The 14,419-nt window shown below is 51.9% G+C and overlaps 7 protein-coding genes across 7 annotated transcripts; 3 read left to right on the top strand and 4 right to left on the bottom strand.

Annotated features, from left to right (window-relative positions):
* Window positions 1-105: 105 nt before the first annotated feature.
* PV08_01023 (uncharacterized protein) lies at window positions 106-669 on the top strand (the record flags this gene model as incomplete). Its single annotated transcript, XM_016375388.1, has 1 exon — window positions 106-669. The coding sequence occupies one exon, from the start codon at window positions 106-108 to the stop codon at window positions 667-669; it is 564 nt and encodes a 187-aa protein (XP_016240664.1).
* Window positions 670-2,449: 1,780 nt separating this feature from the next.
* Window positions 2,450-4,409, top strand: PV08_01022 (uncharacterized protein; the record flags this gene model as incomplete). The annotated part of the gene is made up of 4 exons (XM_016375387.1): window positions 2,450-2,474; window positions 2,520-3,121; window positions 3,172-4,161; window positions 4,218-4,409. The coding sequence occupies 4 exons, from the start codon at window positions 2,450-2,452 to the stop codon at window positions 4,407-4,409; spliced, it is 1,809 nt and encodes a 602-aa protein (XP_016240663.1).
* A 554-nt stretch (window positions 4,410-4,963) lies between these two features.
* On the top strand, window positions 4,964-5,920 carry PV08_01021 (uncharacterized protein; the record flags this gene model as incomplete). Its single annotated transcript, XM_016375386.1, has 3 exons — window positions 4,964-5,055; window positions 5,183-5,584; window positions 5,791-5,920. 3 exons carry the CDS (start codon window positions 4,964-4,966, stop codon window positions 5,918-5,920), a joined length of 624 nt encoding a protein of 207 aa, XP_016240662.1.
* Window positions 5,921-6,716: 796 nt separating this feature from the next.
* On the bottom strand, window positions 6,717-8,794 carry PV08_01020 (uncharacterized protein; the record flags this gene model as incomplete). Its single annotated transcript, XM_016375385.1, has 2 exons — window positions 6,717-8,727; window positions 8,778-8,794. The coding sequence occupies 2 exons, from the start codon at window positions 8,792-8,794 to the stop codon at window positions 6,717-6,719; spliced, it is 2,028 nt and encodes a 675-aa protein (XP_016240661.1).
* Window positions 8,795-9,241: 447 nt separating this feature from the next.
* On the bottom strand, window positions 9,242-10,011 carry PV08_01019 (ATP synthase subunit delta, mitochondrial; the record flags this gene model as incomplete). The annotated part of the gene is made up of 5 exons (XM_016375384.1): window positions 9,242-9,274; window positions 9,328-9,506; window positions 9,566-9,696; window positions 9,772-9,794; window positions 9,880-10,011. 5 exons carry the CDS (start codon window positions 10,009-10,011, stop codon window positions 9,242-9,244), a joined length of 498 nt encoding a protein of 165 aa, XP_016240660.1.
* A 923-nt stretch (window positions 10,012-10,934) lies between these two features.
* Window positions 10,935-11,721, bottom strand: PV08_01018 (uncharacterized protein; the record flags this gene model as incomplete). The annotated part of the gene is made up of 2 exons (XM_016375383.1): window positions 10,935-11,584; window positions 11,628-11,721. 2 exons carry the CDS (start codon window positions 11,719-11,721, stop codon window positions 10,935-10,937), a joined length of 744 nt encoding a protein of 247 aa, XP_016240659.1.
* Window positions 11,722-11,780: 59 nt separating this feature from the next.
* On the bottom strand, window positions 11,781-12,509 carry PV08_01017 (uncharacterized protein; the record flags this gene model as incomplete). The annotated part of the gene is made up of 1 exon (XM_016375382.1): window positions 11,781-12,509. One exon carries the CDS (start codon window positions 12,507-12,509, stop codon window positions 11,781-11,783), a length of 729 nt encoding a protein of 242 aa, XP_016240658.1.
* Between the last annotated feature and the right edge of the window lie 1,910 nt (window positions 12,510-14,419).

Below are 14,419 nucleotides of genomic sequence, written 5' to 3'. Positions count from 1 at the left end.
CCCCAACACTTCCACAGGAAGTTCAAGTTCTCCATCGACATCCTACTCGAGTCCCAGCCTGACGACTCTACAGCAGTCTCTGAACTTCAACTCCTCCCGCTGAAAATGTCTTGTGCACTCCGACCTGTTCTTCGGCCTGGCCAGCTACCCAGTCTACCGTCTGCCACCACATCGACGACGTACATTTGCCAGTCATGTAGGCATGCAAGACTTCTCAAAAGACCCAAGCGGCCATACACCTTCACACAGCTCGTGACCCTGTCGGACGGCAGCGCCTTCACCATGCGAACCACCTCTCCGACACCAGTTTACAGATCCACACGGGACACGAGAAATTCACCTTTATGGCACCCCACTTCGAAAGAACTACTGAGCGTGGAGGAAGATGAAGCCGGACGACTGGCGGGCTTCCGAGCGCGGTTCGGTACAAGCTTCGACAGCGCAAAGGGAGCGAAAAAGGGACAGGAGACAACAGAAGCCCAGGCCGATGCTACAGTAAAAGTAAACCCTCCTTCGGAAGCCAAATCGACAAAGGAGATCAAGTTCGAGGACGAGCACAACGAGTTTGAGCAGGATGATTTCAATATACTGGAACTAATAAGCTCATTTGGCCAGAAGAACCCGTCGGAGGAGAAAGGGTCGTCGGGTAAGAAGGGCGGGAAGAAATAGAAAGAGCATTGCTTCGTTGTATAGCAGCTGCTTCACATGTACAGTATGGGAGTGACAAAGTTTACCTGGCACCCAGTAACCAAGTTTTACTTGATACCGAGGGAGGCTTCTACTTTATATAGGCATTTGAGAGATACCCAGTCTTCGCACACGTCCACGGCTTTCCGAAGCTTTGTCGTTCCTGAAGCAGTCATTCTCCGTTGAAGAATGGCGATGTAAAGGCTCCGGCCAGTGGCTAATGGGCAATTCGTCGAAATCGCTGTTGCACCCACTACGAAGCGATAATGCTCTCTCAAGCTTGTCAATCTGGCTACAGTACGAATTACACGCACTCAACCTGGGTACGCTTGGGTTGGAAGCCTCCAACCTAACGTAGAGATGATCGAAAACATAGATACCGAGGACAAAAGAGCCTCGGGGAAATGATCTCGGGTTACCCAATTCATCTACTTCATCTCGCTCCCTGACAGGATCCCTATCTGTCAGATATCAGCCTGCAATGTTGAAGAACTTGTTGGGTGGCTTCTCCAAGTCTTTCTCTCCTGTTTGCCTGAGCACAATCCGAAACAATCGACCAGCCTTTTGTTCAAGACCGATACACAATCAGGTCAGGCACCAATTTTCATCTTGTCAACATTGTTACTCGCTTTGCTCCCTGGGCTCTTTTCTCGATAAAGACGACAAGGTGATCGAGATAGAGAACGTGATGGAACAATTCTGCTCCAAACCGAATCTGTTAGATAAGCATTGCAAAGCTTTGGAGGATAAACGTCAGGTGTTAGGTCTCCCTTTCCGCCGTCTAGCAGCCTCTGCATACCTCGTTCCTTTCTTTATCCCAGCAATTCTCATGCACAACAAGCTTCATGTCTGCGTTTGCGCTTGTTCGACTTCGGAGAACACAATCAGATTCCCAGAACACGAATGCGGGCACTTAGCGACGCAGCCATGGCGGAGGCGGAGGATCAAGACCAAACTTCTTGCAAAGCTGGAGAAAATCCTGACCCAATCAGAATATCAGCATGACAGCAAAAGCACTCGTCGCCTTGGGTGTTTGACATGGCAAAAGCAACAGCGCGAGATGAACATGTCATTCCATACTTGGGTCGATCCTTGCAAGGGGAGCCGGTTGCACCAATATATGAGGAATGCATTTGAGAGTGAAGCTTGGAAGGAAGTCACGCAGGGCAGAGCCACAGCCTATTCTGGGTTTCGATAGATCTCTTTGACAAGCTCTTCATTCAGGTGTATGACTGGACGAAGGTACATGACTTGATCTGGGGGGCTGCGGCCTCTTGTAACAAGGACATCTGGATCTGTATGTGGCATTGCCGGGGCTGTGGACACACAAGTAAAAGGGAAAACGGTCCAAAGATGAGTTGATGTATACATCAGCGAGAACTGAAAGTCCCTGAACGAGCGCATATCTTAGCAAACCTGCCTTTTCCAAGTCATGGCATGGGTGGTGGACAAATTTCGGTGTTTATCTCGTTCTAGAACAAGCTGGACTCCTATGCAGGCGAGACAGTGTATGTCGACCGGTTTCGAGAAATGAGGGAGGGAGGAAGCGGGCACGTCGCGGCTTTAAAGCGGCGCTTCGTCTTTAAGAGCATCAATCGATATGGAGCTCGACCAGCCAGGCACATGGTGAGCGCTGACTTGGGGTTTGTATCTCCTCCGCATTCAACCTTCCACGCAACCGTGAGCCAGGCATATCTCATTCGTTCCTACAGCCATTCCGAACTTTGCAATCTAGTTCTTGGGTCCTGCGAGCCTGGCCAGCATGGATATGGACTCTCCTTGGGACGGTATATATAATGATGCTCCGTGCGTATGAAGTTGCGCTGACCCAGACCTAGACGTCCCCTCTAAATCACACGCCGAGGCGCAAGAATCAACGAGCTCCACGAAAGATAGTACCGCTCCTGGTATGACCCATGCCGCAGTCCAAGATACACCTGCTGATTCCAATGCTCCAACAGGCTCGTCGACTCCTTCGAAATCTACCACCAGCGGACCCCGACCTTCCTCATCTCGAAAGATACCTGCACGCAAGATCGAAGTTCAACCTACAAAGCTTGAAGCCGTCGACGATTCGCTAGATCCGCTGGGGCCTCTGGGGGCAGAGCCAACACCTGCAACTCCCTCGATACATGCAGACCAGGCTCCGACGCCGCCCAGGAAAGAGCTCAGCGCCAAAGTGAATCGACCGCCCTCTGCTCCCTCACCAGGCTTCCCCGGTTCGGAATACGAAGATGGTCCCCTTCCCGTGGGGAGGACAAAAGGTCCACCACCGGTACAGCCCCAGGCCCAGGCCCCTGGTGCGGTCCGTCAGACACAACCTAGCATGAGCGTGGAGCAGGCAGCGAAACCGACGTTTGATATTTTGGTCGGAGATCCGCACAAGGTTGGAGATTTGACTAGCAGTCATATTGTCTACCAAGTCCGGACAAAGGTGAGTTCCGCAGTAGGATGCTCGTGGATGCGAAAGGCTCACAGCCGCAGACGACGTCGAAAGCGTACAAACAGCCCGAGTTCGCAGTCTCCCGGCGTTATCGAGACTTCCGGTGGCTCTACAATGCACTGCACAACAACAACCCTGGGGTAGTGGTTCCTCCGCCTCCAGAGAAGCAAGCCGTCGGTCGGTTCGACAGCGAATTTGTCGAGTCTCGCCGGCAAGCTTTAGAACGAATGTTAAACAAGATTGCTGCACATCCGATTTTGCACCATGATGCGGATCTCAAAATCTTCCTCGAAAGCGAAGCCTTCAATATTGACGTGAAGAACAAGGAGAATCGAGAGCCCGACTTGGGACAAAACAACAAGGGCATGCTAAGTTCTTTGGGTATCAATGTAGGCGGATCAAGTGGAAAGTTCGTCGAGCATGATGATTGGTTCCACGATCGTAAGATCTACCTGGATGCTTTGGAAAATCAGCTGAAAGCTTTGCTCAAGGCGCTGGACACGGTAGTGGCGCAAAGAAAGGGCCTGGCTGAAGCTGCCGGGGATTTTGCGGTGTCTCTGAATAACCTAGCGATGGTCGAACTGTCGCCAATCTTCTCCGGGCCAGTACAAGGTCTCGCGGATCTGCAGAGTCGAATCCGGGAACTGTACGAGAGACAGGCTCAGCAAGACATTTTGACTCTAGGCATAACGATCGACGAGTACATTCGCCTGATCGGAAGTGTGAAGCAAGCTTTTTCGCAGAGGCAAAAAGCATTCCATTCCTGGCATGCTGCCGAGAGCGAGCTTGCGAAGCGCCGAAGCGCCCACGAGAAGTTGCTTCGACAGGGCAAAAGTCAGCAAGACAAACTCAACGAGGTCAGCGCTGGCGTTAGTGATGCCGAGAAAAAGGCGCACCAGGCACGATTATTGTTTGAAGATATGGGACGTCTTATGCGCGGAGAGCTGGAGAGATTCGAGAGAGAGAAAGTGGAGGATTTCAAGAGTGGTGTCGAGACATTCCTTGAGGGAGCTGTGGAGGCCCAAAAAGAGGTGTGCCCATCGCTATCCTGCCTGGCGTTTCCATTGTGAGCTAATCTTATGAACAGCTGATCGAATTGTGGGAAACTTTCTTATTACAGATGGACGCCGAAGAAGAGGCAGCAATCCCTCCAAAGGCTCAGTCAACTGCAAGTGAATCAGCGGCAACAGCAGGCCCAGATGTGTCAGCACCTCCTGAAGATAGCACGCAGGGCACACCAGCCACGGCGACTGACGTAGCACTGGAGCAAGATGCTTGAGATGAGAGATGAAGGTGACACTCTTGTGGAGAGAAGAGACGGTGAAGTGAGAGTGTGATGAAGGAGGCATTGAAACAAAAGGAACGACCAGAACGGTCCGTTGTTCTCCTTGTTGCTGACATGTCGTCTCTTCTCTCGCCTTAGATACCCCTATAAACCGATTCTGCTTGACCTCCGTGTCCAGCCGATGTGGTTCACCATCCTCTCACTTCACCTTCAGACTCAAGATGATCTTTTCAGAAGCCATGGCCGTACTCTCCTCAGGTTGTCGTCACTCACAGCACAGGTTTGTCGTCGGGTGGAATTTATTGTTAGCGTGTGCGGCTCTCCAGCTCTCGTTCTTTGCTTTTCGTTTCAGGACAACGTTATCATCTGTTTCCTGCGTCGCCCCCGACGATATCACACTCCTTCCATCGCCGCGGCGACGATAACGTTGTGCGTTGATCCCACTTGTTGTCTTCATCGCAATGGTAAACACTCCTTCGACACCTTGCTCGTCCATTCTCTATTCCACCACCACGGCAGAACCACCTTCGTCCACAGCAACAGACAGAATGACCGGACCAAACGTCACTTTCACCTCCACGCGAGGATTCGTTGTTTCAGTCGTCGAGTGTACGCCTACGCCTGTCATGAACCACACAAGGTATTGCTCTTTACTCCCCGACCCAAGGACCACGATGCTTTTTTGCAAGATGGGGCATTGAAGAATGCAAGATGGGGCATTGAAGAAACAAACGGATTGACCGTACTAACCACCGTCTGAACGACAGCGCCACTGTTGCTTCGGCCAGCACCAACGTCAACGTCACCGGCACCGCGGGCGATCTTACAGCCATCATCCCGGCCCAAGGGACTCCGACCTGGCCCAACACCACCACGACCGGCTGTGGATTCCCGACTCTGGAGACACCGGCCGGATTTAACGTCACCGGTGGCGGTCCAGCGACGTACGGCGACAAGACTACCATCGTCCTGACCCAGACGCCGTCCATCGTCACCGTCACCACCGTCCCCTCGAGCCTCGCGGCCACCGGCGCGTCTCGTCTCACCACCGCCCTCGCCACTCCAAGCGGTTGGACCAACGAGATAGACTCGCCGTACGGAAGTTCGGTCGAGGCGGGCCGGATTGCGATCGGGACGGTCCTTGCCGTGTTTGGGTTCATTGTCATTTCGTAAGTGTCTCGCGAGCGTGTTTGAAATTTCATCATCTCGTCGATCGGAGCGGCGTCGTCGTTGGGGTTGTTTGTTGCTCCTGTTGCTGCTGTTGCTGTCGTGTCCGGGTGTCGTCCGAGTAAAACGAGTGTTGACGGTCGTATTTTTCATTCACGCATGCGTGTGCTATCGTTGACTGACGACCTTTCCAAAAACCCGTCAACAGGCTCGGAATGTTGGGCAACTTTGGACCGTTCGGAACATACACCAGACCCATGCGCGAGAACCTGGCCGAATGGGCACGCGGTCATTATCGTCAACTGTCGCTCCCGCGATTCTGCGGCGGCAACCGTTGACGGCGCCATTGACGATTCAACTGGGCGAACAGAGAGCGACGTACGAGGATATGATGATCAGAGGGGGTTGTGAAGGAACGCTTATTCCGACCGATTTTTTTTTGCACGGGAATCGAGGACGGGTATTCAGAATGTCACTTTCTTCTTTCAGAGATTGATTCTACGAGTTCAGGGGGGAAAGAAAACCAAAAAGAGGTCCGTCTGGAACCACGTACCGACGTCTGTTTGACAATGGTCGGAAGCGAAAAAAACAGAGAAGACACACCATACCTAGGTACTTGATGAGAAACCACCTACCTACCTAGGTACCTAGGCACCTAGCTACTTCGTCGTACCTCTCGTCCCTGCTCGTTTTACATGTTGTTGTTATCGTTTTTGCGTCCAAAGGCTTCCCTCCTCCCATCGACGATCTCTCCCCGAGACCATATCCTCTCGTGGTCAGTCGGGAGGTACATGACTAGAAGACATCGGAAGGACCTGAAACCCGTACTCAAGGAGGCCAGTACATAGGTACGTACTTGACATGTATCCTACAGCATTTCCAAAGAGTGTTAGAATACTTCTTTCATTCAATCTCAACCTTTAGACAGCTGCGATCAGTCCAATACTTTCCCCCACGTACCCATACTACTTCGGCATACTCTATTCAAACCCTCTAGTCAATCACTCCTCGTTATCCCTGATATAGAAGATGCAGCATTTATCCTGCTTGTTTCAACACCAAGTCTACATCATATGCTCTTGCTGCCGAATAATCCATTGAGCCCCACTGCTCCGACAAGCTTTGTCCACTCCGCTAATCCTCGCCATCATGACCCTCAACATCAGCTCTGATAATGACAATCTTCTCCCCTCTCTCTCTTGCTTCTCGTCCTGGGCTGTCCCGCACTTCCACTTCCACCTTGACTCCTCCCCTACCGTTCGTAGATGCACTCCGACTCGGTCCGGGACTAAGCTTGAAATGTTGCTCTACCCCATGTTGAGCACCAACAGAGGCTCGGTGGATGGACTTTCTTGGTCTTCCTCTTATCGGTGTTTGTGGTGGAGATTTGACTGGACTGGCTTTGGGCACATCTTCTGCTTCGACTACAGATCGTGGAGCCAGGACTTGTTTCTCCGACATAGCTCTGTGCAGCGGCGTCTTCGGCAGGGGTATATCCTCCGGGCTCTCTTGAGGCTTCAGCCCCTTAGTTTCCTCATCTGTTGGAATCTGCAAGGGAGGGATTTGCTCAGGCTCGAGCTGGTCTAAGGCTGCCTTGTCTTCTCGCAAAACCGATTCTTTAATGAGCATTGTTGGAGCTCGGGTCTGTCGACGACTGAATCTTTCTCGCTCCGCGTAACTGCGGTGCTTCTGCGCATCATCACGTTCGCTAGCAGCTTGTAACAGTTCGTGAACTCTGCTCCTGACAATACCCGGTTTGTCATGAGAGGGAGGTGCAGGTTCCCGCTTCGTTTCGTCTGAAGACGTTTGCTCGGGCGCTTGCAATGTCGCAGGAGTAGTCTTGTTGAAGAGGCCCCATTTGAAAGGCCAGACCATGGATGTCTTTCGTTGCTTGTCCTGGGGCATATTCTCATCACCGGGGGTTTCCTCATCTGTCTCGCGCCCATGACCATTTTCGGTGTCATTTCGTTCGAGAGGCGAAGCAGCCCCTTCTGACTTTTGCTGCTCGTGAACCATTGCTGGCAGCGCCAACGGTATCAATGGTGTTCCAGGTCTCTCCTCAATCGTCTCCCCGAATTTGATTCTGTGCATCTTCTTCGGTCCCTGGTGCTGATCGCGAACGTCATGAGCTGCCTGGCAAATGTTGTGAGCTTTGTGGGCCTCTCCGTAGCCATCAGGCCTCTTGTTGAGGCTTTCGAAAATGGCAGTCTTTCGCTTGACTGGGCTAAGCTCGTTGCCTGGGTGCGATTGCAATTGCTCAGCTGGCGTCAGCTTTGTTTGAGAATGGATGGGCTTTTGTGACCTGCCAGCCACCGCCAAAGACGAGTTGAGAGAAGACAAGCGTTTTTCCTTCTCAGGGATGAAGGGTTCCAGTGGAGACAAGATTGGATCGTTCTGGTAATTGACCTCGAGTGACTTTTCGCTACTGCTGCGAGGTCTGCGGGACTCAATGCTCCGTCTATTGTCTCTGACTCTCGATTGTGAACGATGATCCATGGTGTTGTCCGTAGTCGGCCGGTCAATCGTGGCAGGTTTCTGTGCTAAGATTTCCATATCATCATCATCAGAGAATGTTTGGGGCCCTGCCCCTTCAATGGCATGATCCAGCATGTTATTGAGCTCAGCTAGAGTGCATGGCCTTTCAGGTGGTGGTGTCTCGTTTGCCGATTTGTCTTCAACCACGGAACGAAGCCTCAATCTAGCCACAGCTATTTCCTGGCGCGGGTCGTCAGCAGTCTCCATTGAGCGAAACCTGCGATGAAGTTGATGGATCTGGTCTTCACTCGCTCGTGGTACAGTCGAGGCATTAAACGCTTCATCAAGGCTTGTAACAGGTCGTGCGGGCACAACTTTTACCTTGTCCTCATATCCTCTCATCCTCTTAGGTGATCGGGATTGCTTGTAAGAGATTGATCCGAGGGGTGGACGACCATCACCACGCAAGTGCTCGATCCCGATCCTCGACGGTCGTCCCGTTGGTGAAGCAAAGCTCAAACTCTCCCCGCGACGCTGAGCCTCGTAGATTCCCGAGTCTTTTGCATGTGTAAGAATTCGAGGAGGGAGGTTCAATGTGGGAGCTCGGGGCTCGAGGATTTGCACATCTTGAAAGGCTCGAATTCGATCAGCCACAGTACCATGCTGGGGCCTGTCACCACGTTAGCCATACTTACGACGACGATACGGACAGAGACAAACGCTTGAGAGCTATTCATATTGAAGACTGTAGAACTGTACTATTGGTCATATAAGGGTCCCAGGGAAAGGCGTCGATAGGAGAATGGTTGCAGAGACTGGCACTCGTGACGGAATGAGGGTATCAATTGCTTCAAGAAGAGCCGGGATATGTCCGGCCCTGCTGTGCGAGAAAGTTCCAAGCTCTTCCAAGCTCGGTGGCAGGAGCATTGATGCTAAAACAAGTCAGCTGGCGGCAGGCGTTGTTACCAGGCACAGGTAGGCGCTGGTCTGCCGACACAGTCCTTGAGAAAAAGCTGTGCCCACAATCGGTCATGAGCAAAGTGATCAACAAATAATAGCGGAGAGACAACGGTTTTTGGCGAAAAGAAACATAGAATGATCGCAGTGGTACAATTCAAATTGACGACCAAGTGCGCTTTTCCTCTCGAGCATCGTTTTATATGTACAATAGCATGGCTAATTCTTTATTTCAGAGCTGCTTGCAATGACTCGAGGACCTAAAGGATTATTAGTGGCGCGAAGTCAAAAGCCCAGCGCAGGCAACTCTTACCTCGAGCTCAATCTTGGCCTCTGCGATGTCCTGCTCACTTCCGCTTCCACTGGCAATCTTTTGAGCCTCTGAGATTTGGGACTTGATGGCCTCTTCGCTGAACTCCTCGATGGGGAAACCTTCCACTGCGTTGATGCTCAGATTCGAGTCGGGCTGAACAACGGCAAACCCTCCAGAGACTATAAGCAATATCAGTGTTCCCGCTCTTTTCAAGTCGCCAAGGGAGCACTAGACGTACGGAAGAACTGCTTGTTTTCACCGTTCTCCTGGATGATCTCGACCAAGCCAGGCTTCAACTGTTCGATTGAAGGGACGTGCTGGGCCAGAATACCCATTTCACCGGACTCGGCGGGGATGTTAACTTGGACACTAGAAGATCTCCGTCAGTTCGAGGTTCGATGGGTTACAGGGAACGGAGTGGGATTCGACGTAGGTAGGACGTACACATCCTGTGACTTGTAGATGGACTAAATTCCGACATGTTAGTCAATGTTTCTCTTGTCTCTTTCCACCCCAGCTTCTTTGACAGGGACACTTCGGGGCACAACGTACTTGATGGGGCAGGGCGAGTGAAAGCTTTATTTTGTCCGAGACGGCCTCAGCATAACCTCGACGCTGGATAGGCTTGATGGCGACTGCGGATCTAGCGCGCAGCGCTGCACGAGACAGTCGGAGGGCGCTCATGTCGACAAGTGCTGGGCAAGTAGAGGAGCTGAGAGTCTGGTATTGCTGGTGCAAGCTCCAATCGAGCTCTTGAGATGCCGCAACTGAAGATAGAATTGCCAAGAATTTGGGTTAGCTACAAGTGCCTTGTCCTCTTCTGGTCAATACTTGATGCCGCTGCAACAGACTCCAGCATGCCTCTCAGGGTGTCCAATCAACTGACAATCACCCACCAAAGCAGCGTTGCCTTTCAGTTTCTTTAGGTCTAGTCTCCTTCGGATTCCTCTTCCATACCTGCAGTACAGGTAGGAAACCTCAACATCATTCTCAATAGCAAATACCTCTTCCGCTATCGTGCGTGGATGCTATCCTCGTCTTCGCGTCATTGCTAGATGCCGTCTTCCACCCGGTTCCGTGTTCACGCTCGTGTTGGTGTCTGTGTGCTGTGTTGCAGCTCTCCTGAGAATATCGACCTCCGCTTTCCTTTCCGGCTCTCCTCCACGGAAAAGCATTTACTTGTACAATCTCGAGTCGAACGTGAAACCCCAAAATTCAAGTAGTAGGTCTTGACAAGACCAAGACATGTACTAGGCATGGGAAGGTGTATCACGGTGCCCGCCGGCTGGGATTGCAACCAGGGGACTGCAGCCAGAGGATCAGGGTTTAGTGACCGTTGGAAAGGACATGACCTTGGACCCAGTTGAAAGGGGTGAGATGACTACTCCTCTCGTGACAACGTGCGGCATGTTCCAGAACTTTTCTTATCTCATCTCGACGAACCAAAAATCGCCGTGTCAATCCTGACATGACCCTCGTACAACTAACCGGCTTACTTTGTCGACGAAGAATCCCTGTTTGGTACCTAACCGTGGTGCATGCTTACACCAGAGTCCTAGCCAGGACATTTCTGTTCATTACCCCGGAGTGCTGGACAGTGACACTACTCAGAGATATAGTTCCGCCATGCCCGCGGGTAATTTGAACAATTCGAACCCGTCCTCGACTTTCTTGTTGAGCGGGTTCTCGTCCATTCGTGCCGATCCAGACGCATGCTTCTCCCATCTATCCAGCAAGCCGATCGTCCAGTCCTGAAACGTCTGCGCAGCCTCGGGAAGTATGTCCGTGCTCTCGGCCAACGCATTTTTGAATTCCTTGTAGTCGTCCTCCGGGACCACAAGCTCTTCATGGGTATTGGAATGGTCGTCGAGGAATTTTTCCGGATCTGGCAGATCCTTGTAGAAGATCTTCATTGCTCGATGGGCAGTAGGGCCTCGTCTGCTACTCGAGTAGTAGATGTCCGGGTTGAACACCCATACCAAAATCCCCTGCTGCTGACTGGATGTCGGGTCCTCACCGGTGCTTTGATGCACCACGATCTTGCGACTCACCGAGCTCTCAATGAGGGACAGTAGCTGTGCACCAAGGAACACCTCGGCTGGATACTTCTGCCAATCTTGCCCTTGCCGACTGTCCGGTCTGACTTGTACTCGTGACTTGTAGAGCCTAATGCTCGGCCGCCCAGTCGGCGAAGAGCCGGTGATCGTCTTACATTCGTCGCATCTTACAATCTTGTTTTCTTCCCTCGAACTGGGTACTTCCTAAAACGGATTCAAAATGTCAGCAGCCATGTCCCTCACGTGTTATCCCTTTACGCTCCCGACGGCTCGACGGAGGAAAGGTGAAATTCAGGAGGTCTGATCTGTGAATCTTGGTGATGGGCCGGCCATCCATCCTTGGAAACAGGAGGTTGACGCAACCAACTACCCAAGCACGAACAGAGAATTGTCAAATCAATATGCGGCGATTGTATCAGAAACTGGATCAACTGACGCTCCTAATCGAGACTCTGAAAAGCTTCTTTCTTGACGCCAAATTCTGCCCACCGGGGATTCACCGCTGGCTGCTCTGATGATGATACGCACCTGAAGGTTCAAACAATCCTCTCTGTGCAAAAGGAACGAGACGGTATCCACAAGCCCTACGCCAATGTTGGTGACCACCTGGCTCTTTGCGGAGAAGCCTTTGGACTCGGCGGCGTGGTCATGTGCTGAAAGTCCTTGGTGTGGTTTGTGGCAGAACCACAAGTCCATGAGATCCGCCCAATGATCACTGGGGAGATCTTTCCAGGTATTAATCTTGCCGGATTGCACAATGTCAGCACTGCAGCGTTTGCACTGGATGGCGGCGTCTGGCGTCAACTCGGTTGCAGACCAGGGTACTTCGGAACTGCCAGGTTCGTCCTGTTTGTCCCTCAGTTGGCTGACGTCGTCTATCTGTAGTCGAGCCGAAAACTCTGTCCTTTTGTCCGTGGGGAGCGTCACGTTGGCAGTTCCAGAAATTTGTGTAGGGAGATAGATACTGGACGACTCCCCATCATGCACTGCCGTGATGATTTTCTTGTCCGAGGAGATGAAAATCTTCGTGTGCTCGTTCTTCTCACTTTGGAGAGATGCATGGAGAGTCAACTGTCGGATATTGGTCAGCGCTTCGGCGTACAGGTCGATCTTCGGCTTTGGCATAGTGACGGTTACCGGCGCTCGCAATGATCAGAAGACTTGTCGGAGAGCGCTCGGGGGACGCTTCAAGCTACCCGTCTTCACCAAAGAGCGTATATGTGCTGGCGGGTTGGACTAATGCCGCGTGGGAAGCTAATAACGCGTGTCTGCAAGACCCCAGCAATTACATGCAGGCTCTGCATGCACACAGTGGCTTTGGAGGTGCCAGATGCAAGCCAAGTCGAGGGATAGAACAGTCTCAGCTAAGGAAGTTAGAAAGAGAGGACGGCGATTCGAAGCAGGATGCCAATGTTGATAGGCCAATGCTTGCCTGTGAAGGCGCCCAAATCATGCCACCGGCATCGCAATGCAGGGAGTCGAGGAAAGAAATTGGCTCAACGTGGTTGCGTAAGCTGCATTTTTCGTTTCCCACGTCGAGTCAATGGGGTAATATGCTGAGTTGATGCAAGCTGGGGAAATCTAATGCGAACCTGGGAATAATGAATGAAGAAGCGGATCGTGTGCTGAGACGCGCACGAAGGTGGGTGGGGGATGGATTTTTGCGTCAGGCCAATAAAGGCCTCGCTGCCTCGTGGGTGATGACGCCGTCGACCCTGGTTGCTTCTGGCCATCTAAGTCTACTACTCTCTTAGTAGATATGCAGATAGAGCAGAGGGGAAGTGAACTGGTCTCCAGCAGACGCTGCCATCGATATTCCATCGTGGCGACCCGGCATCAGTTGCCTCATATGCTACAGATGTGGAAGTGACCAACAATGTAAGACGAGTGCTGATTACTCGAAGGAGACCAGAAAAGCCTCGGTTTGCCATAGCAGTGGCTTTCGTGAGGACTTTGTTATTATCTGCTACTCTGTATGACTGCGACTGTCCCACGAAGACATCGAGTCGAAGATACCGTTATCGCATTCAAGCGAAAATTCACCATTCATCTAGCACTATCATTCTTTCCCCAGCTATCAACTCTGCAGCTCCGTCATCGTGCCCGTCAGGTCGAGACAAGGATGTCCGGAGGCGATGCTATTCCTTCCCGGCACAGGTTGCGCTGATGAGACACACTGCTCATAGCGATTTTGTCTCCCTGCGCCTCAGCACGGGTGGCCACACTTGTGACATCGCGTTCCTGGAATAACCCAGACCTCTTGGCCCTTTCCCTTGCATCGGGGGCATCGAATTCCGTTCATCTGGACAGTATTCTGTTTAGTCATGTATGAAAATAATCGAGATCTCGGGATCACGAACCGGTCGACTAACTCCTGCCGGATGATCTCGTCCTGGCTGCGGGATATATGGCGCCTTTGGATGCGTCGGGCGCAGACCAAATGTGGCACTGATGGAATCCATTGGTGTAAAACCGGCACGCTCGAGCCTTGAATGGTAGTAGAGCTGGTTCACAGTGATGATGATGGAAGAGGGGAATTATGAGAGGGAGTTTGTTGGCAGCGAAGGTGAGGTTGAGCCATGGCTTGCCTGGCTTTATAGTGGCAGACCGAGTAGCAAATTTGAACAATTGCGTTGGTGAGAACGACTACTGATCTATCGACACCGCCCGACAATCTTGTACACAGACAGGAGTCACAAGATGAAGTCTAGTCAATCTTCGCATAATGCAAATGGTATACTGACCCAGCTTAGACACTCTACCTGATGACACCCGCACCAGTGTGGCAGTTTTCCCGCAAGTTCGAGCCTAAGCCATTGTGTTCCTTTTGCACATTGTGTTCCACGGCGCGGATCGGTGAGTAGCTGGCCGGTCCACGTATTTTTTGTGGAACAGAAAATTTGACTGCCGGCTTCATTACTATATCGAGTCGTGAGAGTCTCATCCGTGACAACTACCAAAATGAACAAGTGGAAACTGGCAACAGCGTCAGAGACATGTGGTTTCGGAAACCGCCAGGAGATGAGCGAGCATTC

The sequence above is a fragment of the Exophiala spinifera genome, assembly GCF_000836115.1.
Source record: "Exophiala spinifera strain CBS 89968 unplaced genomic scaffold supercont1.1, whole genome shotgun sequence".
In the NCBI taxonomy this organism is placed as follows: Eukaryota; Fungi; Ascomycota; class Eurotiomycetes; order Chaetothyriales; family Herpotrichiellaceae; genus Exophiala; species Exophiala spinifera.
Note: the sequence above shows the minus strand (reverse complement) of the source record. Positions and strands in the feature narration are given on the sequence as shown.